Genomic DNA, 25272 nt, shown 5'->3' with positions numbered 1-25272 from the left:
AGAGGTGACTAATGTCAGCCAACATCCCGGGAGACACGACCCCCCCCCCACCAGCTGAGATCCCGACAGCCCTAGTGCAGGCGAATATGTCACACGGCGCATCTTCCAATTGTGGTGGGGGAAATATCGAGTGCACCCTGGGCACTGCTGGAGGGTGACTGCTGACGAAACCAGCAGCCTGTAGCCAGGTGTGGTGCTGGAGCTCGGGAGACCCATGAGGATGCCCACCGGTGCTTACCCCAGTCCACTCAGTCCAGCCAGGCGGCCCGGCAGGCTAACAGGAGGCTGAGGGAAGAGTATCGGGGAGGAGGATGGGCAAGGCTGTGCTGTCGCCATTGGCAGAGCAACACACATCATAGGGCGGGAGCTGCCACTCTAGGTGGCTTAGGGTGGACTGGAGCGGGCAGAAAGCAGGGGCTTGGCGGGGGATGGTACTGGCTCTGTAGTTGCACTGTGGAAACTCACGAGTTGTATACATACGTGGAGCTTCTTCAGGTTCACTTGAGGACAGGGGAGGGCAGACCCAGGAGTCTTCAGGTGCCCTAAAAGGGCACTAGTAATGCAGGTGCCATGGGTGCATGCCATAGCTCCTGGTAAGAGGTCTACAGGCCCAGACCACCAAAAATTGTGGCCCCTGGAGGAATCAGTCTGAGAAGCAGCAAGGGTCACCCTCTCCATGCTGTAGGCCAGAGTGTGTCATCTGTAGCAGGGTATGTGTGTGAGTGTGTGTGAGGGAGGGCTGTTACGGAATAATCTTTTTATACACTGTGAAGATGTGTCTTTGCCAAGGCCTTCTGATTGGTTTAGTAAAAGAGCTGACTGGCCGGTAGCTAGGCAGGAGGTATAGGCAGGATGGCCAGATGGAGGATGCTGGGAAAAAGGAGGGAGGCGTCTGAGGAGTCCCGAGCAGACAGAGAGAGAAGCAAGATGAACGTGACAGCTGTGTCATGTGGCAGAGGGTAGACAAGACATATGGGTTAATTTAAAATGTAAGAGTTAGCTAGCAACAAGCCTGGGCTATAGGCCGAGCATGTATAAGAAGTCTCTGAGTGGTTACTCGGAGCAGAGACACTCTGCCTACAGAGGGCACCAGGAGGTGGCAGACATCCTGCTCTGGAGGCTCCCTGCTGGCCTAAGCCTGCTTCTGCCCAGCATCTGACATAAACGAGCTAAAGGAGCTGTCTTCTCCAGTCCACTGCTGCAGCCACTGCCACCAAGGCCAAGGGTCTGACCCTCAGGCTGCCTGGCCCTTCAGAAGAGAATGTTCCAGAAGAGATGAAGTGTGCTCAGATCTCTGTCAGAACACTCTGACATACAAGGGGACACGTGCAGAAGGCACCCAGGGCACTACTGCCCTTTACCTTTCCTTCTTTACCCGGGTTACACAATCTCACGGTCTGGGGCAACGTCCCAGTCCTGGCCCGCAGGCTCACACAGATAGGCCCTGTACTGGTGATTTCCCCCTTTTTCTGAAAACTCAGAGAACTGAGACTCATCGAAACCTCTTGTTATGGAGTACCATTCACTAGTTTCAGAAGACCTGAGACACAGTTGAAAGTAGTTTCCAGTGTGGAAAGGAGTTTATTCTGTGGCTACAGGGACTGCCTGCTACAGAATTCCCCTGGCTTTAGTCAGCATGTGTTTACTTTGAATGAGAGAACTTTTCTTTATCCAGAAACAAGGTATTCTGATTATCAGACTGGTCTGGTAACGAAAACCTAAACTGTTTTCTTTTTTTAAAACTTAAGTACGGGCAGCGGTGGCACAGGCCTTTAATCTCAGCACTCGGGAGGCAGAGCCAGGTGGATCTCTGTGAGTTCGAGGCTAGCCTGGTCTATAAAGTGAGTTCCAGGAAAGGCGCAAAGCTACACAGAGAAACCCCGTCTCAAAAAAAAAAAAAAACAAAAAAAAACAAAAAAAAAAAAAACAGAAAAACAAAAAACAAAAAACAAACAACAACAACAACAAAACTGAAGTACCCCAGTCCATCTGACCCAGGATTGCAGAACCTAAGTGCTTCAACCAGATCCTCTGGAAAAGGTGCGCTCGGACCTTCCAATGGGAACACACAAGTGAGGTAAGCCCCCCTCCACTGAAGCCCTGCTGCTGCTTGGGGCCATGGAGGGGCTCTGAGCTTCCTGCTGGTGGAAGGAGCGGGGTCAAGCCCAGCATGGACGGAGGCAAAGCTCCTTCTTCAGGCAGAAGGCGTCTATGCTTCTAACACAAAGGCACTCCTGTGTCCTGGCTGAACGGAGCCCAGACAGGCCGAGTGTGGCCCAGGCGGCGTTACTTCCCCGTGAGCTCCAGCACCTTCTTCACCATGGCCCCGATGCCGTCGTGGATGTGGTGGAGCGCCGTCTCACACATGAAGGCCGGGGTCGTGACCACCTTGTTTTTCTGGTCTACATGAGCTTCGTGCGTAGATGTTAGGGAAAACGCAGCACCGGACAGGACCACAGGGCACTGTGGGGAACAGGCCTGCCTGCCCTCAGCCTTGCTGCTCAGTGACATCACACTAGCAAGTCTGCACCTGCTGAACCGCTGTCACCCAAGGGGAACTAGCTTCTGTCTCACAGGCGCTCAAGAGGAAGAAAATGTGACAGCCTGGGGGTGGGGTGTGGCGATGCCTGCATGCTGACCCCACATGGGGGGGTAAAACTCACCTCGGCCAGGCCCCCGCCAGTTCCAGCTGTGGAAACTGAGGACCCACTAGAGCAAGCCAGGAGCCCCGCCCACGTCTCCCACACTGGTCTTGCTTCCTTCTGTGGTGACCAGCAACAGCTCCCAACCCTCCAGGCCCCCGAGTCCCGCCCTGGCCTGCACTCTTCGGAGGCCACCTATCCTTGTGGGGACCAGGCTTGCCAGCGACATGCTCCAGGCTGGGCAGTCTCAGTAGGTGCAGAAACGTGGATCTTCCCTGGCCACGCGTGGAGCCGGCGTTCCACCAGCCTGCCTGGGGCATACCAAGCTAGGTCCACCCCATGACACTGGCTGGCCCGGTCTCTTGCCCAGGGGTTCCCTTGAAGTAAGACCAGCAAATATGATTCCTGCAGAGAAGGCTACCTGCCACGGGCACCCTAAACCACCAAAGGCATGGTCCCTAATGTGCTACCCGACACCACACTGACCGGCTGCCAGAAAGGATATGGTCACACCCTTCACATAGTGCTTGGCACCCAGGGCTTTGATGGCTTCTGCAGTTCCAGCGTAAGGCCACTTGCCACCCTCCTCTTGCTCGTGGCCCACGGTGACCTCGACGCCTTTGATCACTTTGGCGGCGAGAACAGGTGCGATGCAGCACAAGCTGAAAGGTTGAAGGAGCTGCGTCAGCACTGAGAGGGAGGCCTGACGACAGTCTGGTCCCCAGACGGGGCGGCTTGGGAGTCGTCAGGCATCTGGGCAGGGATGGCTAGGAGGGAGGCTGAGGGGCCTGGGCAGCCAAACTCCACACTGCCGTCTGGCTGTCCACTGTCTAGATGAGCGGTTTTCAACGGGGGTGCGGGTGGGGGTGGAACGACCCTTTCATAGGGGCCACATATCAGATATCCTGCATATCAGATTATTTATATTATGATTCATAACAGTAGCAAAATTACAGTTATGAAGTAGCAATGAAAACAATTTTATGGTTGGGGGTCACCATGACATGAGGAACTGTGTTAAAGGGTCGCAGCGTTAGGAAGGTTGAGAACCACTGGTCTAGAGTGTCTAGCAGAGGTAACAGCCCTGCATGACCTCGTGACCCTCAGAAGTGAGCTGCCCTGGCTGGGCATGGTGGCACGAGTGATAATCCCAGCACTCAGGAGGCAGATGGATCTCTGTGAGTTCAAGGCCAGCCTGGTCTGTGTAGTGAGTTCCAGGCCAGTCAAAGATATATCGCAAGACTCAAAAAACAAACAAACAAAAAAAAAGTGAGCTGCCCTGACACACAGGAGGTGGGCAGCTGTGCCTAGTGACCATGGGCTGGGCTCACATGGCTGCCCCACCCGGGGGCCAATCCCACCTCCACTGCACCCACCACACTCCCATGCCACCGCTCTTCACAGGCCGCCGCGGGTCTTACCGGGTTCCAGTGCTGGTGGAGGTGCCACAGCAAGAGCTGGCACGACAAAGCCCTGCCACCCACCCACCCTCGGTGTGTCACCTACCCGATGGGCTTCCTGGCCCCATGGAAGTCCTTCAGGACGCGCTCTACTTCCTTGTTAACCTTACAGTCCTTCCCGTCCACGGCGAACGTGCTCCTGCCGTGAGGGAAGAGGCTTTGCTCAGGAGTGTCCCCCCAATCTCGGAGTGGCCCACTGGACGCCAGAGGAGCGGCCCACAGTGTGGCCACATGCCAGGCGGACAGCCTGCTATCACACTGAGGGCAGAGCTGTGGATCTAGCTTCTCATTCACCAGCCAGCAGGGTGGAAGGCAAGAGGTGGGTGGCCAGTCTGTGACTGCACTCTGCCTTCAGAATCCAGGGGCAGCAAACCAGAAACAAAACCTCAAAGAGAGAGTTCCAGGGCTGGAGAGATGGCTCAGTGGTTAAGAGTACCGACTGCTCTTCCAGAGGTCCTGAGTTCAATTCCCAGCAACCACATGGTGGCTCACAACCATCTGTAATGAGATCTGGCGCCCTCTTCTGTACACATAATAAATAAATAAATCTTTAAAAAAAAAAAAAAGAGGGTTCCAGACAAAGAAACACAATTAGCCTAGGAGTAGCAGCCGTTAGTACACAGACAGTGGATGACATGAACAAGCGCCCTGTTCTTCCTGGGAGCAGAACGGCCACGGGCGGCTGGGCAGTTCGGGAGTTACTACAGTACCCCTAGAGATGGCAACCTGGCAGAGCCTAGAGTTCCACATGTGTGTGCACCTTTGTGCCAGGACACAGCTTCCGGGCCCTCCGGTGCTGTGGCCTGGAGATCTGGCTCTGTAGGACCAGGTCCACCATCAGGTGTTACTTCTGTTAGCCAAACTCACCAAATCTTTCCACCCTTTAAACTCTTACCCGCCCCCTCTCTCCCTCTCTCCCTCTCTCCCTCTCTCTCTCTCTCTCTCTCTCTCTCTCTCTCTCTCTCTCTCTCTCACACACACACACACACACACACACACACACACACACACACACGCCCTTTTAGGACGCTGTGAAAAACAAGCAAGCACACGGGAAGTCACCCAAGCCACCAGGCTGACTAGTAACAGGACTCGCAGCGCCTTGGCCACCATGTGGCGTCTACGCCACTGTTGAACAGTTCTCGACTCCGCTGCAGCGGACCACAGATAAGGACGTCAGGCAAAGCAAGAACAAGCACCTCCCACGCTGCTGGCAGCGATGAACACACCCACACACTTGGGGCTTCTCCAGAAGATACACGGGATGGCAGCAGTGCCTGGAACCACGGGATTCCCATTGTGAGCCTGACAGTACTCACTTGCCCTGACACATGTGCACACACGAAGTCCGTCACTTTTCATGTCGAAGGCTCATAAGCCAGCCACCCACGATCTCATACACGCTGAGCCTCAGTCACCTCTCACCTACGTGTGCCCACTAAGGCTTAGCCACCTGTGGCCACACACGTGTGCTACATTTCAACGATGGCTGCAGCCACCAACTAGCATGGTGGTCTCATGGGTTCAAGAGCGGCGTCAACGAGGGCCTTCAATGAGGGCCTGCCACTCTTCTGCAAAGGCCAGAAAGACTGAAGATGGCAGCTACCTCACGGGCTAGTGGGCTCAGACACAGGTACAGAGGCTCACAGACTCCTCATGCCATGGGGACTCAACACCAAGAACCTCACATGCTCCCGAGCCATGTTCACTGCTAAGTGAACAGGACGGACCAGCTTTGCTGGCAGACATGGCTTCTAGACAATCTTCCATGAGGTAGGAGTTGACAGGCAGAAGTCATGAACACAGCTCGGCCTTCCAAGAAACAGCAGTTCAGGTAGAAGGGAAAAAACCCCAGTGACACCCATGCCCTGCCATGCTGTTGTGAGGATGGGGCACACAAGCCCTTGGCTAAGACTGGCACTGCCAGAATCGCTGGTTTCAGGACAGAGGGGGTGGGTGCCACCAAAGAGACTGGAGGTGTGCGGAATCTGGAGAATCTGGAGAAAGGGACATTTTGATGGCCCAACCAAGCAGTCAGAGGGTTCAGCTGAAGAAAGCTGCACTGGTGACACTTGAGAGCATGAAGCCCCGTGTCCTTCCCTTCTGGGAGCAGGGGAAATACCTGGGGATACTGCAGAGCCTGCTCGAGGCTCTCCCTGACAACCAGCTGGGTGGCCACCTCTCAGACAGGGCCACGCTGAGGCTAGAACCACAAAGACTTCCATGAATGCACAAGAAAGAACCAACGGGAGCTGTGGAGAGAAGGACCCCAGTGCAGAGGCTGTCACCTTCAGTTTACTTGCTATTTCCCACAGCAACAGCAGCTCAGATAGCAAAGCACAAAAGGCTTTGTCTTTCCTGTTGCCAGGCAGTGTAAGGGTGTCCTGCTTACTGCTCTAGTGCTGTGAAGAGACGCTGTGAGCACAGCAACTTAGATAAGAAGGCATGTTTATGGTTTCAGAGGGCTATCCACGACCATCATGGCAGGGAGCATGACAGCAGGCAGGCATGCATTGGAACAGTAGCTAAGAGCTTACATGTGGTCTGCAGGGCTAGGGGCAGAGACAGACAGACAGACAGAGACAGAGACTGAGACTAAATGGGCCTGGTGTGGACTTTGAAATTTCAAGGCCCACTCCCCGGTGATACACGTCCTCCAACACCATCACACCTCCTAATTCTTCCAAAACTGTTCCACCAAACAGGGACCAAGCATTCAAACATAAGAGCCACTGTCATTCAAACCACCACGGAAGGAGGACAGCTCTGTGTGAGAACTGGCACTTGCAAGGACAAGCAAGCAGTGTTTGCTGAGACCTGACTCACAGCATGGAGGTCAGCAGACTGCCCAGCCCACCCAGACAGCTTCCAGGCACTGGAGTGCTCCAAGGAAGAAGCAGAGAACATCCCGCTGGTCTTGCTAAAGGGTCCCCAGTCCACCCCTTGTAAAAGAGCAGACACAAGTGTGGTCTAGACCCTTATACTTGGGAACGTACAGGTTTTTGGCAGCTCCAAAGCCTCCAGGGAATATGGCGGCATCATGGTTGGCAGCATTGAGCTGGGCCAGGTTGGTGATCTTGCCTCGGGCAATCCTTGCTGATTCTGCCAAAACATTCCTGGAAAGAGGACAGATGAAATGAAGGGTTAGTGTGTAAGCAGGGCCAGGACACAGGCACCATTGGGGACTCATCTTGAACACGGCTCACAGTCTGAAATGAGCATGTTCACACGTGGAGACCAATGCTTCCCAAGGAGCACATCCAGGCAACATCTGGAGACAGTGACAGGATTCCAGTGCCCTACAAAAACAAGCCTTGCAGGCTGGCCCCAGGATTGACACCAGGATACCTGGAATCTGGGGTCAGTAGGAACTGGGGGCCCAGCAAGTATCCACAGCAGACAGAACCCAGTGCTCCTCACCAGAGTGGCTGTCTAGGAAACTACTTTTAAGGATGTCTGAAGTCACCTGATCATCAGACACAGCAGGAAGTTACTGCTACCTCATCCAGGCTGGTAAAACAGAGGAGGAGGGGCAGATTCAGGGGCCAGGGTCCTGGACTGAGAAGGAAATGGCAGGGATCCCAACAGGCAGCCTTGGCAGGTAAAGTTCCCCTCCCTACCCATTCAATCTCAGCCCTTAAGACACAGCCTTCAGGGCCACCCTGTAGCCAGGCCTCAGATAAGAAATGTAGTTGTGCTAGGCATGATGGCACATACCTTTGATCTCAGTACTTGGGAGGAAGAGGCAGGTGAATCTCTATGAATTCAAGGTCAGACTGGTCTACATAGTGAGTTCCAGGCCTGTTAGGGCCACACAGTGACTAGGAAGAACAGACCAGGACCGTACATCCAGAGGAAGTACAACAGTGGCTACTGCCATTCCTGTAACACTCACTGGGAGGTCAGTCACTGTGCCCATGGTAGTGTATTCCCAGAACAGCTGGATGACAGCTGCTTTGAGGGACATATGCTCTACCACAAAACCAAGAAGGCTATACGATCGAAGCTGTGCGTGGGACTAGGGGTCCTGTATGGTCCTTCCCCTACCCATACCTGCTTTCGCTCTCAGAAGGCTCTCCCTTGGTGTGGTCAATCACATGCATCTGAGGGACATCAGGAGCAAAGATCTGGACCTCAGCCCCACCTCGGCTCAGGTGTACCAGGATCCTATGTGGAGAAAATCCACAAAGATGTCACTTCCAAATGTGTCCTCCAGACTCATGCCAAGATGATTTTACAAATGAACTTTCACCAAGTGCACGGGGAGGGGGCATTCCTAATTTATAGGACACCTTGTTGCTTTTATGAAGCCATGGCTGGCTCCAAACTAGTACCTACCACTTACAGACCTCTGCAAGGTGAGGGTGGAACCAGAAGAGCATGGAGGCATGTGCGTCAAGTGGTCTCTACAATTCATTTTACCAACTGGTGAGCAGAGGCGGCTGTTGATTCAGCAAGCGTTGCATTTTGGGTTCGGAGCCCCCAGGCTGCTGCCAGGCACTCTGCCTTCACCCAGGGCCCAGGTGGCCTCTTTTAGGTCTTGCCTGTGCTAATTATGAGTTTGAACTGATCACGATGTGAACCCACTGCATTTGGTTACGCTTCTGCCTTTTTAAACCAAGAGGGCGTTTACACCACAAACTTTGAGGACTTACGCAGAGGCCTCGTGGATCTCGGTTCCGTCATAGACTCCGCAGCCCGACAGCACCTGCAAGAGGAGAGACGCTGACGAGGACGAAGGGCCCAATACGAAATCACCAAGGGGAGAGGAGGGCTGAACCCCCTCAGGGGCCGACCCTGGGAAGGTAGTGGGTCGACCCCAGTCTGCTGGGAGCGAGCAAGGGGAGGGAGTTGGCCTGGGAGCCTGTCCGGCCGTGCACTCACCAATGCCACCCTGGCCCCGGGCCGCGGTGCGGAGCTGTGAAGGGCAGCGCGCTGGGAGGGAGCATGGTGGCGCCCCGAGAGCGGTGCGAGCGCAGAAAGCAGCCTCGGCGCCACCAGAGCCCTGACGACAGCCATAGCGAAGGACAGACAGCAGTGTCAGGAGACGAGCACCCAGCACGGCGTTGCTGCGTGCGCGCAGCTGGGCGGAGTCGCTCCTGGCCAATGGAGGAGCGCGCTGCACGCCCTTGCCCTAGAGGCGGGCGGGACCACGCCTGCGCAGTGATCGACGGAGCCCATGCCCCGCAGCACTTGTTCCGGAGTGGACTAGCGGCTGAGCCCGGCCGCAGAACACGCCCCCTACCCCGGAACCCCCGACCTAAGGGACCAGTAAGCGGACTGCACCTGCCCAGTGACCGGCCGAATGTGGGGCACGCCCCTCCCTGGTTTTGAGAGGCAAGGGCGAGCCTGGGCAGTTGCCAGCGCAGGTTAGGACTTTCCCATGAGTGTGCTGGTGGCCGTGCCCCGCGTGCGCAGTGCTTGAAGGGCACTCATCTTGGAGTAGGCCACCCCGACTGCCTTACTGCAGCTCCATTCTGTGCAATCACCAAAAATGCCCGTGAACTGATTTTAACAAAGTGAGTTCCAGGAAAGGCGCAAAACTACACAGAGAAACCCTGTCTTGAAAAACCAAAAAAAAAAAAAAAAAAAAAAAAAAAAACCAAAAACCAAAAGAGAAGAGCTGAGCACCTGTGCTTTCCTTTTCACATTTTTATTTGTTTTCTCTGTGTAGCCCTGGCTGTCCTGGAACTCGCTCTATAGACCAGGCTGGCCTCGAACTCAAAATCTGCCTGCCTCTGCCTCCCGAGTGCTGGGATTAAAGGCGTGGTGGCTGCAGTTGATGAAAGGCTTGTTACATAGAGTTCAGTGTCCATTGGGGTAATAACCAGACACCTTTCAAAGTTTCTCTTCTTCTCCCTTGCCACGGTGAACGCTGTCAGAGGTGGCCTGGCTTCTCTCGGCTCCTGGGGGTGATCGTTAGCACAGTGTTTGGTAGGTCGGCTGCCGGGTGTTTCTATCTTAGGATGGCAGCCCTTTCACATTTAGGAAGACACATGGTGAAAATAGGCCTGGGGTGTATAGCGGATGTAGAAGCCAGGGAGCATACAGATGTGGGCTTGGTGGTGCACCACTTATTGGGAGCCACGGCAAAGATACTCAATGGAGTGTCAGGCAATTTGCATCTGGCTGTCCACAGGGGCGGAGATGGGCGTGGTTACCAAGGAGCAGACCTATAAGGTACTCCAAAGGGTGGCTAAGCCCTGTTTCTGGTATAACAATTAAACTTGTTAGAGATGGGTGATAGCGGAAGTACAGCTCGGTAGTACTCGCCTGTCATTCCCCGGGCCCTGTTCCACATTCAGCCCACCCCCCCACCCCCACCCAGACAGACAAAAATGGTAAGGCTTCATACAACTGTATTCACTACTGCAGATGGAAATCACGGGAGGGCACTAAAACAAGCCAGGGCGGCCAGGATCCTGCCCCTGGGCAGGCAGAAGTGCCTCTATCCCAAGCTACACACAGAGACACTGCAGGAACAGGAAGCCTGGCGATACCAGGCTGAGCTCTGCTTTCTCTCCACACCCACTGTTCAAGCTTGAATGGATTCCAGGTGACCAGGACAGTGTCAGGTCATGGCTCAGCCTGAGTGTAACAGCAATGGCTCTAAGTGCACCAGGCGTCACACTGATCAATTCTTGTAGCCTGGACATAGAGGCCAAGGGTCTAGTATTCTGGCATGAGAGTTGGGACTTGTGGGTCACTTCACTGGTAAGTTGACACACAGAACTTGGTCAACCGCATGAGCAGGAAGTATCAGTAAGGCAGCACTGTGGTATGAAGGGACTGACCCCTCTCCCACAGAACCTGTACACACTGGCACAGATCTGTACAAGCTTCCCTGGCCAGGCTTGGGTTGTCACATGCACCCTTCTGGGTCAGCCCAGCACACTTTCTGCCTTGCTCTGTCTACATATAGATATCCCGGGCCACAGGCCTGAGCAGAGAGCCACTCTGATTTACCCTGCTTACTTAATGATAATGTCTCACCCAGGACACATTATAGACGTCAGAAACTCAAAGTTGAGAAGTGAAGTCCTCACATTTAAAAAAAAAGCTTTTCAACCCTAAGTTGGAAAAAAAAAATCATTCTCAGAAGTTCATATTAAAAATATAAATAGCTCTGACAGGAAGTTTGCAAGTCCACACTTCTAAAAAAGCATTCTGGGCCTACAGCATCCATGTGTCCACTGTATCCATCCTGGTCCTGGACCTCAAAGGCTGGCTAGCTGCCTCAGGGCAGCATGTGCAGTCTCACAGGAAGTCCCGGCTGCAGGCTCTCGAGGCCTCTGGCATCTCTCACTTCCTGGGCTCGGCACAGTGGTCCCATCTCCATCGGTCACTCAGGCTGTGCGGTGGTAGATCTACACCAGCATCCCCTCTTCTTCCTCTTCCTCTGCAGCTGTCCTGAGTAGGTGCAGACTGTCATCATCAGATGTGTCTGTGTCCTCTTCTGTGTCTAAGGGTTCCAGGGTACGTTTTACGCCCCGCTGCTTGGAAACTGCCAGAGCGTACTGGATGTTGTAGCGGTTCCAGTCACAGCTGGGGACAAAGGACATTAGGTCAGCATATGCATCCCACCCTGCCAGCAGGAATAGATGCCACTGTTCCCAAAAATTATCTCCTCCTTTCTCAAGCTGACTCAGTCCCTGCTGCACCCAGTGTAGAGAAGCATCTGGCTGCTCTCCTTGCTGGCCCTTCCATTACAGCCATTCCCAGAGCCAGGGGGCTGACTCTCCACATTCACAGGACTAAGGGGACGATTCAGACCTTATCTCCCAGAGCCACGGTTGAGGGCAGAACCCAGTAGAAAGGAAAAGCTGCACCTTGCACTTGTGGGTGCTATGGCCATATATACAGGGCTGCCTCACAAAGCTACACAAAGCCAGTAATGCCTATGCCTTGCCAACAATGCTAGACCAGGAGCAAGGCCTGGAGGAGAGGATGGAGATGCAAGAGTCTGTGGAGTCAGGAATGCATCGGCCAGGGAAAGGCTAGCTAAGCAGACCACCACAGCCTAGCACAACCACCTCCAACACCAGCCTTCCTGCAGCCAGGCAGGAAGAAAGGGCACGAGGAGGAAGGGCTTGCTCTAGACTCAGAAGCATTGTAAAGATAATCAGGAGGACTATGGGGACCACAGTGCCCAGGTGCCAGCCTCTCTTAGGGACCCTGTATGGAGAGACTAGTAGACAGGGATATTCTAAACCTAGCTAGGACACATGGCTATGCTCACAGATCACCAAATCACCTAGAGGAGGAGGCTGAGGAAAGGAAGGATGGATATGGGATCTTCTAGCTAGCACTGTCCAAGTACTGCAGTTATACACTGGCATCACCACCACACCAGGGAAACCTGCACACGCTGATCAGATTTCAAGAATCCAGGCTACCTGGCAATAAGACCTGTGGCCACCTCTTAGTGCCCAGAGGTGACATGCAAATCCATGCCAGGCTGCCTGGTCCTGCAATTGTGAGATGTCCATCCCCAGGGTGAAGGGTTCTCACTACGCCTCAGGCATGTCCCACCTCCACCTGTCCAACTGTGGCAAGTGTTCAGTGTCCTCACTTTAACGTCAGACACCCCCAGAGGTGGTGATCACACTCAGATCCCACTGTGAGTGGCAAATGGACTCAGTTCACCCAGCAGAGAACAGAACATGCATCTCTAACACCAGGATATTCCGGCCCAAATCAGACACCAAGGGAGCAATCTTAATCAGAACCAGCTGCATGAGCCCCGCCCCGCCCGGCCCCGCCCCCGCCCCGCCTTACCCTACCCTGCCCTGCCCTGCCACCAACCCCAAGGCACATACAGCTTGGAAACGTCATCCAGGTGTCGCTGGAGGCCCTTCTGAAGGAACTGGACTACAGGCAGCAACTGTCCTGCCCTGAAAGGAAGATGCTGTCAGTGTGTGTGTGACGGGAAGCTTCCCTGTGGCCATGACCAAATGGCCGGGTGACTTGACCCACAGGAGAGGAGCAAGAGGGAACCCATTCTCTACCTGGACTTCAGCCGCTGTCCATGGGACATAAGTAACTTCTGGGTCCATATAAGGTAAAACTCAAGGTGCCTAGACACTTCAAAGGAGGCAGCTAAGAACTCGAGTACTTTCTCTACATACAGCTCAGGAAGGGAAGCGCTGACAACATCGACTGCAGAAAGAAAAGCCGCGATCAGTTTGCAAAGAAGTTGCCAGAAGAATGGAGAGAGACACCCGGAGCTCCCCTGTCCTAGCAGACCAGGGCGGGCGGTCCTGGCTTACTTTCGTCCTGTGGCACAGCCTCCAGGACCTCCTGTGCCAGTTTCCTCTCATTGAGCCGGAAGGCCATGAGGATGGCCCGGGTAAACTCCCTCTGCCGCAGCGCCTCGCGGATCCGCCCAGGCGTCACACTGGTGTCCAGCTCAAATGGGTCGAAGAGCATCTGGGCATCCAGAGAGAAGATGAGGAGCCCTTCTGTGCTGGTGGCTGCCCAGCAGCGCCCTAGGGAGCAAGCAGCAAAGGGACTCCTCAGCTCTGGAATGCTCATCTGCCCCACTTCAGTGTCGACAGACCGCTGGCAGGCACTCTTCCAGGGCTGCAACTGCCCAGCCAGAGCACAGGTGCCCATTGCCTCGGCCTGTCCCAGGAGTCGGCAGGCTTCCCAGAACAGGGCAGACCTGCAGCCTCGAAGGCCACAGTCTGTGCTGCAGTTGCTCAAGCTGCCCACACCCAAGGTGTGCCCACACACTGGGCATAATCAACAGTGGCTCTATCTTAGAAAGACCAAGGCTACAAAATCGTGTGACCGGACAGATGGGACAGATCTGGGCCTCAGGCTGTGGTTTATGGACAGCTGGTCTATCTCCCAATATGGGAAGTGGGATATGGGGTGATCATCTCCGAATGTGTCTGACACAGGACGACAACACACCTTACCTCACCCTGTCCCCTCCACTAGTGCTGCAGACCACTGGCTCAGGACCCTAGACCTTGGCTACAATAACGGAACACACAAACCTAGCAGGCCGCAGGCCTAGGCAGACCCTTGAACATGGAGGGACAGAGGAAAGGTGGGAAAGGCACTGTCAATAGCTGAGGTGCTGAGACTGCCTCTGAGGAAGGACATGTGGACTGTCAGCTCCTACCCCTCCAAGAACAGGGCTTAGGATCCCACTATAGCTCATTATGGTGTGGATGGAATTTCACAGCTGTCCACATCAAGAACCAGGGTAAACATGTGGCCAGTCATTTCCTACTCACAGGACAGCAATGCCTAGAGCCTGCCAGCAGCAGCTCAACACTGCCCCTACCCCGGGAACAAAGGCCCTAACGCCTATCAGAATTGGCACCTGCTTATGAGGGTTACCCAGGCTCACCAGTGGGAGAGAAGCGCAGAGAAGTTACCCTGATTTCAGGTTTGAAGTGTCTAGAACTCATATCACCTGAGGAGGAAAAACAAGTGTGCTTACTCGACTGCACTCTGAGGCCAGCCTTCAGGTCCACTGTGCTGCCCGACGGCAGTCACAGGGACCTACAAAGAACAGCTTTCCCAGAGTTCAGGAGGGAAGCAGTCCTTCCAACCACCTGTCAGCAGCCCGAGAACCCTTGTAAGTGCTGTGGTCTCATGACGCTGGGCATCAGGGCACAGGTCTGAGGGCATGAGCTCCTTGAGGGCATCTGCTGGCCAGCAGACCGCTCTTCTGGTTCAGAGGTCTGCCCAGCCCAGGTGGGTCTGGCTGGCCCAGGGAAAGCCTCCATAAAGGTACTCCAGCTTTTCGACTCATGTGTATTGGGCCAGTCTACCTGGGACCTGGGTGGCTCCTAGCATTGAGTCTCTGGAGAAACAGATGGGGCCTTCTCCCATATGAAGCAGCCCAGGCATTCCAGGTTCCAGCCAAATGTCAAAACGCGGAAACACCGGACTCCTCACTGCAGCCTCACAGAGGGAGCAGCAGCGTCATCAAGGAAAGTGGGTGGTGGGCAGGGGAGGGCTTCTGCTCACCTTTCCTTACACCTGGCAAGGGAACTGCCACGCCGTTCTCCTCCCCAGCATCTTGATCAATGAGGGCCAAATTGCCAAACTCTGTCATCTTTCTTCGGTTCAGAAACTCCTACAACAGAAGCCGCCCTCATCTCGCTCTTGCCCATGTCACCAACTGTGCCTTAACTGGCATGTGGACCCTAGCCACAGACCCTTCCTTCAGAGCATGCACACACATGCTCACTCACAAAGGCACCAGAGGCCTGCTCAGAGCCCTCAGCCATATTCCTGAGGCAGCTGAGTATGAGGAGGGCCTGGGGCACAGACTGGTAAACAAGGAGAACAGATATCTAAAGGGTAGTGAGGACACAGCCCTGTAATCCTGGGGCTGCAGAGAGCCAGGGCCAGGCAGAAAGCTGTGCCTGGTCAAGACCTGCCTCTAAACCTGCCCTGAGCCAGTTTACGCCGAATGCTCCTGTCTTCCAAGCATCCTAACCATGTGGTATTAATACCAAAGATGGTGAAGGTGCCAGGCCCTGGGGGGTGGAGGGTCTTCTGGGCAGTCGGGCCAATACAGCCTTCCTGCTTTGCCACAGCCATAGGCTATGTGCCAACATCTTGGCCCACTCAATGCCCATGGAGCCAAAGCTAAAAGGCCTGCACCGCTGCTTACCTCCATAGCGTCCAGAGAGAGGTTGCAGGAAAGCTCAAACCTCTTCACCAGGATCTGCTCCCGGACGTGATAAAGGCACACAAACTTGGACATGCCTCCCGCCAGAATGTTCTGCCCATCCGCAGAGTAACACAGGGTGGTGAAAGCCCTGAGTGGAAGACAGGTTTCTCAAGCACCAAGCACTTGACATGTGGGCTCAAAAGTCATCTGGAGCAGGTAGGGACCCCACAGTGACACCCCAGGAGGCAAATACTTCTCACATTATTGTTGCTCAAGACTCCCTGGCCAACCTCAGCAAAAAGGTAAACCTATAAACCTAAACCAGCTATAACACACCCAGATGGCATCATCTAACCACTGGAGACAGCCTAGAATCGGTTCACAACTATGTGGTTCTAATCCCAAGGGGGCACAGAAAGTAACACACGTGCTAGTAGCCCTCTTGGCCTCTCTGTGGCCACCACACCAGGCTAATGGCAATGGCTTGCCAAGTGGAGCACTCTTTTCCTGCATGTGGAAAAACCAGCAAATCCACGGCGCTTCCTTGTTGGGTATGATGTGGACTTGCTTGGCTCTCAGAAGCGGCCTCTTTGCTATAGAGGCAGGCCCCACCTACCTCCACTAAGGAGTAGGCAGTCTCAGACGTATTTAGCAAACAAGCTGGCAAAGGGGCCTCTCTGTGCCCTGTGCTGGCTGTCCCCCACTCTTGCCAGAAGAGCTGACACTCACTTGCCCTTGGCTGAATGTTTGGCTGTGATCTTGTCCAGCTCCTTCCTGCCTGTCTTGAGGTCATGCCTGCCCTCGATGGAGCCCATCTGTACAGCGTTCTCAGGGTCCCAGAAGGTGATCTGTGAGTTCAGTGTGGCCACAGCCAGCTCTGCACCATCAGGCCGGAAAGTCACAGCCAGGGCTAGAGAGAGACCAACATCAGGCCCAGGCGACCAGGGAAGCCCAAGGTGCAAGGATACTCCCTGAGAGCAGTACCAACCCCGGAAGGCAGCCCAGCCCAGCTGGGAACAAACCAGCACCACTGGCTACCTCAGTGATGATGCAGAGGGGGCTTTGCTAAGACATGTAAGTCTGACAGAAGGGCAGCCAGGCTGGAAGTGAGTCACAACCAAGATTAGCCTGAGGCAGCATAGGGTGACAGCCTCAGGGCTGCAGTGTGCCGATGCTGCAGGTGACAGACCGAAGGCCACTCCCGGGGACTCGGGTTTAGCTCTGGAAAGCAACAGGACGCATGACAAACGCCCGGGCTCCAGGTCTGATGCAGCCCGCCGGTGGACTAAGCAACCAGTTTTCTCTGGTCACGACACCAACCTTCGGGGCTGCTTAGCTGCTGCGGGGGGGGGGGGGGGGGGGGGGGGCGGCAGTCTAACATCACTCTCACCCCCCACTGAGCTCATGTCAAACACGCAACTAGGATCAGGGAAGAGGCACACTAGAGAAGATCAAGGCTGGATGGCGCCAGGAGAAAAACAGCTCTGGCCCTGGGTCCCATCTGCAGAGCCCAGCCACAGCTCACCATCAGAGGTCAAAGCCAAGGTCTCTTTGGTTCTCCAACTGTCAAACATGTCCCACAGGCGCACTGTCTTGTCCCAAGAGGCACTGGCCAGGATGGACTTCATTGGGTTAAAGCAGAGACCACTGATGGGCCCCTCATGGCCAGACAGAACCTACAGAGGCAGAGGTGGGAAGGGCTGGGGTGCTGATGCAGGCTGCAATGAGGGAGTGTGGGAAGGCCCGAAAGGCCAGGCTGAACCCCGTCATCCACTTCTGCTGCTGCTTGCTCCATGGAGGTCTGGGCCTGGCTCTGCACCCAGGCCCGAGGCCCCGCCCCTGCACTGCTTTTGCAAGGCAGAAAGAAGTGACAGCCCTGCCCACCTGCCACCCAGCACCCTCAGTCCATGGCCCAGGGGACCAGCTCGCTCTTACATCAAGAAGCCTGCCTGTCTGCATGGACCACACAAAGATCTCGAAGGAGTCCTGCGCCCCTGCAGAGACGATTTCTCCACTTGAATCAACAGCCACACAGGAGAACTGTGTGGGGCGCGGGGACGTGAAGGTGCGGAAATTCCGGTACCTGAACAAAAACAAGGTCAAGGTAGACTCCCACACACACTTGCACCTCTTGAGTGCTCGTCCACACAGGAACTGGGGCCCGAGTGCTTGGAGGGCAGAACCCACCTGTGAAGGTCAAAGGCTCTCACGGTTCCATCCAAGGAGGAGGTGACAATGACATAGCCCGTGGCGGTGAAGGTCACACCAGTGACCCCGCTGGAGTGCTCCGTAAAAGTCACAAAGCAGAAGCCACTGAGGGTGTTCCATACCTTAACCTATAGTGGGAGCGCGGGGAGCCATGAACACAGCCAGCCCAGACCCTGTCCATGCAGCCTCACACACAGGCGTAGCGGCTACACCAGGTCACCAGGTGATGGCTAGAGAGGCCACCTGCCCCCCCCCCCACGGCTCCCGTCACCTCTGAGGGGAGACTGAGGGCACCTGTGGGTGGCAATGGGAGTTCTAGCCTAAGGCAGGCCCAGCAAGCGCCTGCCACTTCAGATGCTGGCCACTGGCACTGTTAGAATCACAGAGTCAGAAACAGGGACACTTGGACTCCCTCCATTCAAAGTCCACTAAATGGATAGTCTTTTAGGAGCCCATTGGGGCTGTTAAACCTGAGAAATTAAGGCCAAACCTTCACCCACCTGGCCTACCCACAGCTCAGCCCAACGAAGCCAGTACCCACCTTGCCATCGTCCCCGCCAGTGACGATATACTGCCCATCCGGGGAGTAGGCCAGGGATACCATGCTGTTGAAGTGGCCCTGCTGCTTGAGCACGTAGGATTCACTCTGCCATTCCCACACCAGCAGCTGGCCCAGGCCTGTGGGTACGGGAAAGCTGAGGTACTGTCTGGACACCTACCCCTAGCCTCTGCACATAGGATGGGACAGGGTATCCCCAACTACTCTTGCAATGCAGTCAGCTGGGTCTGGGCTCACCTTGAGTATTCATTAAGAGCATAGGCCTAAGGCAGCCCAGGGCATGGGAAATGGTTCCACTAGCTGCAGCTGGGCTGGACTGGCACAGAGGGCAGGTCCAGGACTGCTAGGCAGGGAGATGGGCACCTGCTGCAGGCCAAGACCAAGGGGCCATTGAAGGACTGACATTTAAGTATGAGCATGGGTCTCAGAAAAGCAACAATCTGTAGCCTTCAGTGACTGTCCTGCCACACACTCCATCTAGAACGGCTGTGGTTCTACTCCCCAGGGGAGCTGGTGTCTATTACAGAAGGTACAGTGTGGCACTCTGCGGCCTCACAAGGCCCAGTCTGGCTTCACTGGGCTCTTTGCAAGGCTCTACTTTAGCTTGTCTTTAGGGCAGGGAAACCAACCTGAGCAGCCAAAGGCGATCCAGTCCCCAGAGCTGTTGATGGCAACCGAAGCAACCCTCTGATCGGAGATACTGAGCAGACGAGAGCACAGGGAGGGAGGTGAACAGAAATGGCCACCCTGTCCACTGCTGCACCCTCTTCCCTGCAGGAGCTCAGGTCCCCGCACGCTGGCACCTGCAGTCACTTGAGGAACAACTACCACTTTAACACTCCTGAGGTAAGAACGGAATGAAAAGACCCAAGGACAGAGAATGGACACCCACGCCCGAGACTGACACCTGTGGCTGGAGTAGGGGGCGCAAAGGCTGGTGGGAAACTGCTCTGCACACTCGTTCTCCCTGGGCCTCACTGCGCATGTACAGAAGCACCCCAGTGGGCCAGACTCACCTCAGGGAGTGGATGAGGTTGAACTCTGGGAGCTCATGCAGATGGAAGACTCCAGAAGCAAAACCTGTGACTAAGAGATGAATCTTCTTATGGTAGGCGGCAGCTGTCAGGTTGTTAAAGTCTCCTTCTTTATTCAAGAAGTACCTGGATTAACAGACAGAGGGCTCTGTCCCCAAGCTCAGGGTGGGTCTGGGTCTCCACTCTCATCCAGAAGCCCGGGACAGAGGCACACAGGGAGCAGGGTGTGCAGCCAGACCCACTGTCTCCTAGCACACCCGCCTTCTCTAGGGCTTCCATCTACATGTGAAGGACCCTGGAAGCACCCCGATGTTTAGGGAAGGCGACCTGTTTCCTGAGTCTTCGTCACAGGTCCCATCCCAGCCCTTTCCTTACTGCCCACAGACAGACTCCTTCCTTCTACCCTGGCACCTGCCCACAAGCACAGTGGGTGCTCTCTCACTAGGTTGAGGCCAAGCACACCCCATCCTGGTCTACGTCTTGACTCTGCTGGGACATCCTGAGACTTCACAGAGACCTTAAGTCCACCCAGCCCTCCTCTTCCACCTCTGCCCGACATGGTAGAGTTGCTCTTTCCCATCCTGGACATTTTCATCTTCCAGTTCAGATGCCACGATGGCCCTGTCCTTCTCTACCCTGGATAGTGGCTCCCATCCAACGCCAGGTGTCTTCAAAACAGAACTGACATGATTATTCCTTTGCCCATAGTCCCACCATATTGCCTCTGTCACACCACATGGCCAAACAATCCCTCCATGCCTCTCAAGTGGAAACCTGGTGATATGTTCCCAGGGCCAAGACCAGAGCCCGGCACACAGCGAGTGCCAAATAAGTGAAGAGAATGGTAAGGGCTGGAACAGCCACAACAGGGCAGGCTGCGGTGACGGATGGCTACCCCAGCTATTAATTCTGCTCTCAGGTGACCATGACCAGCCTTTGTATATGATATCAGTCTCCTCGGGCCTACCTCTCCTCCTGCCAGACTATGAAGCAGTAGGTCCTCTCGTCTTTGGGACAGGGTCTTACATCTAATATTTAAGGACCCCAATCCAGGCTCACACACTCAAGGGCTTGTTCTCTGGACCTAGGTTTAGGTCCTCCCCAGTAAAGTCCCCCTGCCCCCACTTGAGGAGTATAGACCTGGAATACTCAGCCTTGGAGACCTACTTGGCCAGCCGTGAGTACTTCACTTTCCCAGCCTTCTCCTGCTCGGCTGGCATGGCCTTCCCTCGGATGGTGGTTTCCCGATCCCCCTCCTCTTCATCCTCCTCCTCCTCCTCTTCCTTCTCCCTCTGAAGTAGGTCTGCCTTCCAGCCCCTAGGGGCTTTCGGCTTCAGGCCCTCAGGGGGTGTGTCACACTGCCACACACACAGGGCTCCATCTTGGCTGAGTGAGTACAGCTGTAAGAGAAGCACCTGGGCTGGAAACAGACCACTCATCTGATGCCCAGGCCCTTCTATCAGGCGCCCCCTCCAGTTTAGCTTTTGGATTCCAGCTCCACCAAGGGCCCTCCGACCAGGGCAGTGGCCAGGGATAATCCTGAAAGATCCCCAAGCAACCTAGAGGCAGCCTCACAGAGGCTCAGACTGCCAAGCTAGGTAGGCAAAGGGACGTACGTACATCTAGACTGTTGGATTCAAAGAAGCAGGCCACAATGGCATCCTTGTGTCCACCCAGGGCATAGTAGATGAGGTTGTCCCAGCGTTCAGCTCCAAACACCCAGGTGGACATGTCTTTGCTTCCAACCACAAAGCACCTGGGATAGAGACACTTTCTCAGAGCCCACGACAGTGCTTCTCCTCTCGTGGCCACACAGTCATAAGGCCCTGCTTCTCTCTGAAGGAACTCGGAGACCACTGATGCCCTGTAAGGGGCTTAAAGGACAGCTCAGCCTATGGCTGTGGGCCTTTCCGGGAATGGGAGCTGCTGCCTTCCACCCGGGATGTCTGTTAACTACAGCCACATGCACGGGACGGGCTTGCTGCTGCTGTGCAGAGGCAGCATCCTGCGGCAGGGCACTGGCAGTGCAGTCTCGGCTCTGTGCTTGCTGGAGGTCGGGACAGTGTGCAGGAACAAGAGAGATCCTGTGACCGCCACCAACCTCTCCCTAGCACCCAAGACAAGCCAGAAACCCACAGATGACTTCAGGGTAAGGACAGTCAGACAGTGTATGAGGCGGGACCCAGGCCTCAGCAGCTCCACAGCTCCCGGACAGCATAGCTGGCTTGGGTGTTCTTGACAAACTGAATGTAGAAATAAGGAACTCTTATTTCTACAAAGGTCTGCATTCTATTAGGAGGTTTACAGTGGCAAAGAAGGGAAGAAGGAATACTGTAGACCTCACTTAGAGCCAGGAGCTCAGTCTTGCTGTTGGAGGCTACACCTAACCAGAAGAAGGCACATGCACATTTTAAAATGCAGCCATGGCTTATAGAAGGAAATTGCACTCTCCAGGGACACAGGGCCCAAGGTGCCCCCCAGCCTCACTTGGAGTCATCTGTCCAATCGATGCACGTAGTCTCATCATAGGGCCCAAAATAGGTTTTGTCCAGAACAAATGCATTGAATTCTCGCTTCTTTCCGGGGGCATGGTACATCTGAGCAATGTTGCCCTTAGTAACAACAAATTTTCTGCAGAAAGAAGAAACAGGGTCACAGGTGATATAAGGGGGGTGGGGATATGATATGATATGAGCTGACCCAAGACCAGTGCCCTGTATCCTGCTCTTTACAGAGTGGCACCCACAGCAACATCAAGCCAGGAGGCTCTCACCTGCCATCAGGGGAGAAGGAGATGCTGTGCACGGAGCCTTTGAAGTGGAAGTGGTGTAGCACCGACCTGCAGACCAGGCTGACTAGCAGAGCGTCGCCCCCTGGAAGAGGCCAGAGTGAGATCGTGGCCACCTGACCCCAGATGCAGCACATCTGCATTGAAATGCAGGAAGCTGCGGTGCATGGGGCATGGGTTTCCCGGACCCATGCTACAGAGCTGAGCTTGGCTGGGGTGATGCCCTGGTCACACAGCACAAAGGACACAGGGCCCCCCCAGCGCCTACCCACCCGGAGATCGATTACCTTCGTCAACGATGATTGCAAGGCGACCATCTGGAGACAGTCCCACACACTTGATGTTGTACTTAGTGGCCAGGGGCAACGTATCTGATCTGTTGCTGAGAAACACAAACACCCCAGTGCACAGTTGGTCTCGTGCACTCGGACAGGGGAGACGGCCAGACTAACAGCTGACTCTCCTGCCACAGGGCCTCTCTATTCCAAAGTCCCTAAGAAGATGCTATTTAAAGAAACAGCGACATAGAAGACCTGACTGGGCTCTATAATGTCGTCATATCCATCCCCCCCCCCCCTCATCACCAACAGGCAGGCTCCCTGCTGCCCCACCCGCTGGAAACAGAGGCCCAGAGCTAGCCAACCAACTGATGCAACAGAACAGAGAGCACAGCGGCCTGAAAAGTCGGAGGCTCTTGCCCAGGCTACCCAGGGCCAGCCCACAGCCTCTCAGACAATCCAGGATGGGGCTGGGTCATTCCCAGCCAGACAGGAAGTGGGCAGCACATTTGTTGGGACTCACGAAGCTAAACCTGACCTCCAGCTGCCAAGCCGTCCATTCTAGATCTGATCATCTGAGCAGGGAAGTCAGGACCCATCAGGGCTACGGAGCAAGGGTCCAGGGCAGCCTGAGCTCTCCAAACCACTTGGCCTCGGGTCCTCAGAGGATTCTTCCCGATAGAAAGTGCTCACCTTTGAGATGACCCTGCTACCTGCCACCACCTCCATAGAAGAGGTAGCGTCCCTTGCCAGGCACTAGCTGAAAGGCACATGACTTTTCCTTTCCCTTTAAGGGTAGTGTGGGTATCCTAGACACTAAAATGAAGACTGAGTATCCCCACAGGCAACTCTACCGTGACCAGTGGCCTCCTAAATCCAGCAGCCCTGCAAGCCACAAGGAGGAAGGCTCAGAGGACGGCTAGCCTTCATGTGCAGGCTCTAACTGCCATTGCTAACATTGCTTCTCCATACTTACTTTTTAAGGTCAAACACAGTGACTCTATTTCCCACAGGGCTGATAACAGAATTTCCATCGCATGTGAAATTCAAGTTTCCACACCGATAAACTGTACCCAACAAGTTCGAGAACTGCAAAGAAAACGAAGTCATCTTAACACAAAGAAAACAGTGTCAACTCTCTGAAATGGTGACAGGAAGCATCTGGGCAGAGGTGGCAAAGTGCCTGACTCCTAGGCAGAACAGGAACCCAACCTAATTCTCAGGAGCCCAGTGTTCCCACTAAGGGTAAGAAATTCCCAAGGAAGGAGGCATTTGCCAGGCACAGAAGGACAGGCATAAGATCCCCATTCCAAGAGAAGCTACGTCAATGAACAGGGCTCCAGGAGGTGCTCACCACACCAGTGCTGTGCATCAGCACCCATTCAATTATCAAATGCAAGCACCGACATCCAGCAGACACAGCCCAATGCAGACACCTGGACCTTGTCTTTTATGTCCAATATGAAGGTAAATGGCACATAGGCAATCAATTAGACTGATGTCCGAACACAGCAGCCCAGGAGTGCAGTCAGGTAGCTGCTTAGAGGGACTGCCTGGGCTGAAACCTATGGCAGGACTCAGCCAGGCCAGGGCTTGGGTTGTCGGTGGACAGCTAAGCAACGCTGTAGCAATAGGCAGAGCTTGGCTCCTAAGAGGTGTGACAAGCTCGAGGCTTGTCGAGACTGCTCCTGGGACTGGCGGCCCTGTGGAGAGCTAGCTGTGGCTTGGGGTTTGGTGTTAAGGGCCTTCCAGCAGCCACCGCTGCATTGTCTGACAGGATGAGTGAGGACAAGGCTGAGACCCACTCTGGAAGGAACCGGGGCTTCAGTGTGACTGGGAAAGGAAAAGGAACAACAGCTTGCGATGGGCCGACCAGTGCTTCCACAGGCAGACCTCAGTATCTCCCGCGTCCGCCGAGCTTTCGCTCGCCCTCCCTCTGCCCCCCGTCCAGCCCGCCGCTCACCCGGTAAGCGAACTTCATCCTGCAGCCACACGTGCGGTATCTGTCCTGAGCTACTTCCGGAATCCGAGCTACCTCCGGCGCGCTGAACACGCACTTCCGGGGCGGGACCACGACCAGAACGTCCGGAGAAGCCCCGCCCCCTCCTCGTCGCCAGCCCGCACTAAGCAGGCTCAGAGAGACCAGTAGGACCACGGAGAACCAAGCTAATGTCTGGGTCGCGCTGTGCAGCTGCTGCAAGCTCCCGGGCAGGAACTATGAAAGCGGGCAGATCACCGCATACTCGACTGTGACCGAGCCATCGCAAAAGAACCAAATTCAAACGGACTTTCTTCTTAAAATGTGTATTTTTAGAATTTTAATGCTTACACTTTTAAACAATCTTAGTACAGTGACTTTACTCAGACATATTACAGAATACTGTGAAGATAGAACCAACTCCTTTATGTCAAGGTCAGCCTTCACCTTTCCTAGCCCGAGTCCCAGAGAACAGCTGCCAGCTGTCTTACAAAGAAGGATCTTCGTGAGAAATAAAATTTTAAAGTCATGTAGGGATTATTTTAAGCATCATGGTTGGAGGGAATCACACTGATCTTCCCAGTTCTTTCATTAAAAGTAGCATAATTTTATTTTGCGTTTTTAGATACAAACGCATCTTTTTATTTCATGTTTAATTTCATTTTAAAATTTAACCTTGTTTAT

General features: G+C 54.6%; 2 protein-coding genes across 2 annotated transcripts; both read right to left on the bottom strand.

The window, feature by feature from the left end:
* Positions 1–1910: 1910 nt before the first annotated feature.
* Positions 1911–9189, bottom strand: Gatd3a (glutamine amidotransferase like class 1 domain containing 3A). Its single transcript, XM_028860430.2, has 7 exons — positions 8987–9189; positions 8758–8810; positions 8156–8269; positions 7099–7218; positions 4149–4241; positions 3148–3304; positions 1911–2415 (listed from the first exon to the last, which is right to left on the bottom strand). The coding sequence occupies exons 1-7, from the start codon at positions 9119–9121 to the stop codon at positions 2287–2289; spliced, it is 801 nt and encodes a 266-aa protein (XP_028716263.1). The 5' UTR covers positions 9122–9189; the 3' UTR covers positions 1911–2286.
* Positions 9190–10444: 1255 nt separating this feature from the next.
* On the bottom strand, positions 10445–24670 carry Pwp2 (PWP2 small subunit processome component). Its single transcript, XM_028860457.2, has 21 exons — positions 24574–24670; positions 23587–23699; positions 22620–22714; positions 22318–22417; positions 22032–22175; positions 21165–21300; positions 20712–20944; positions 19527–19670; positions 19140–19210; positions 18493–18629; positions 17931–18079; positions 17679–17826; positions 17269–17419; positions 16473–16653; positions 15744–15891; positions 15092–15200; positions 14466–14531; positions 13372–13590; positions 13111–13261; positions 12922–12996; positions 10445–11647 (listed from the first exon to the last, which is right to left on the bottom strand). Exons 1-21 carry the CDS (start codon positions 24589–24591, stop codon positions 11470–11472), a joined length of 2766 nt encoding a protein of 921 aa, XP_028716290.1. The 5' UTR covers positions 24592–24670; the 3' UTR covers positions 10445–11469.
* Between the last annotated feature and the right edge of the window lie 602 nt (positions 24671–25272).

The sequence above is a fragment of the Peromyscus leucopus genome, chromosome 16_21 (assembly GCF_004664715.2).
Source record: "Peromyscus leucopus breed LL Stock chromosome 16_21, UCI_PerLeu_2.1, whole genome shotgun sequence".
NCBI classification, from domain to species: Eukaryota; Metazoa; Chordata; class Mammalia; order Rodentia; family Cricetidae; genus Peromyscus; species Peromyscus leucopus.
This window is presented reverse-complemented; position numbering and strand designations above follow the sequence as displayed.

Coding starts and splice junctions, on each gene's coding strand:
- Gatd3a (XM_028860430.2), bottom strand. CDS start 9,121: ATGGCTGTCGTCAGGGCTCTGGTGGCGCCGAGGCTGCTTTCTGCGCTC. Junction 7,219..8,155: donor CCTTCTGAGAGCGAAAGCAG/GTATGGGTAGGG, acceptor TCCTCTTTCCAG/GAATGTTTTGGCAGAATCAG. Junction 2,416..3,147: donor ACTATGTGAAGGGTGTGACC/ATATCCTTTCTG, acceptor ACATCTACGCAC/GAAGCTCATGTAGACCAGAA.
- Pwp2 (XM_028860457.2), bottom strand. Junction 22,418..22,619: donor TGCAATCATCGTTGACGAAG/GTAATCGATCTC, acceptor GGCCTCTTCCAG/GGGGCGACGCTCTGCTAGTC. Junction 20,945..21,164: donor TTGAATCCAACAGTCTAGAT/GTACGTACGTCC, acceptor CTTCTCTTACAG/CTGTACTCACTCAGCCAAGA.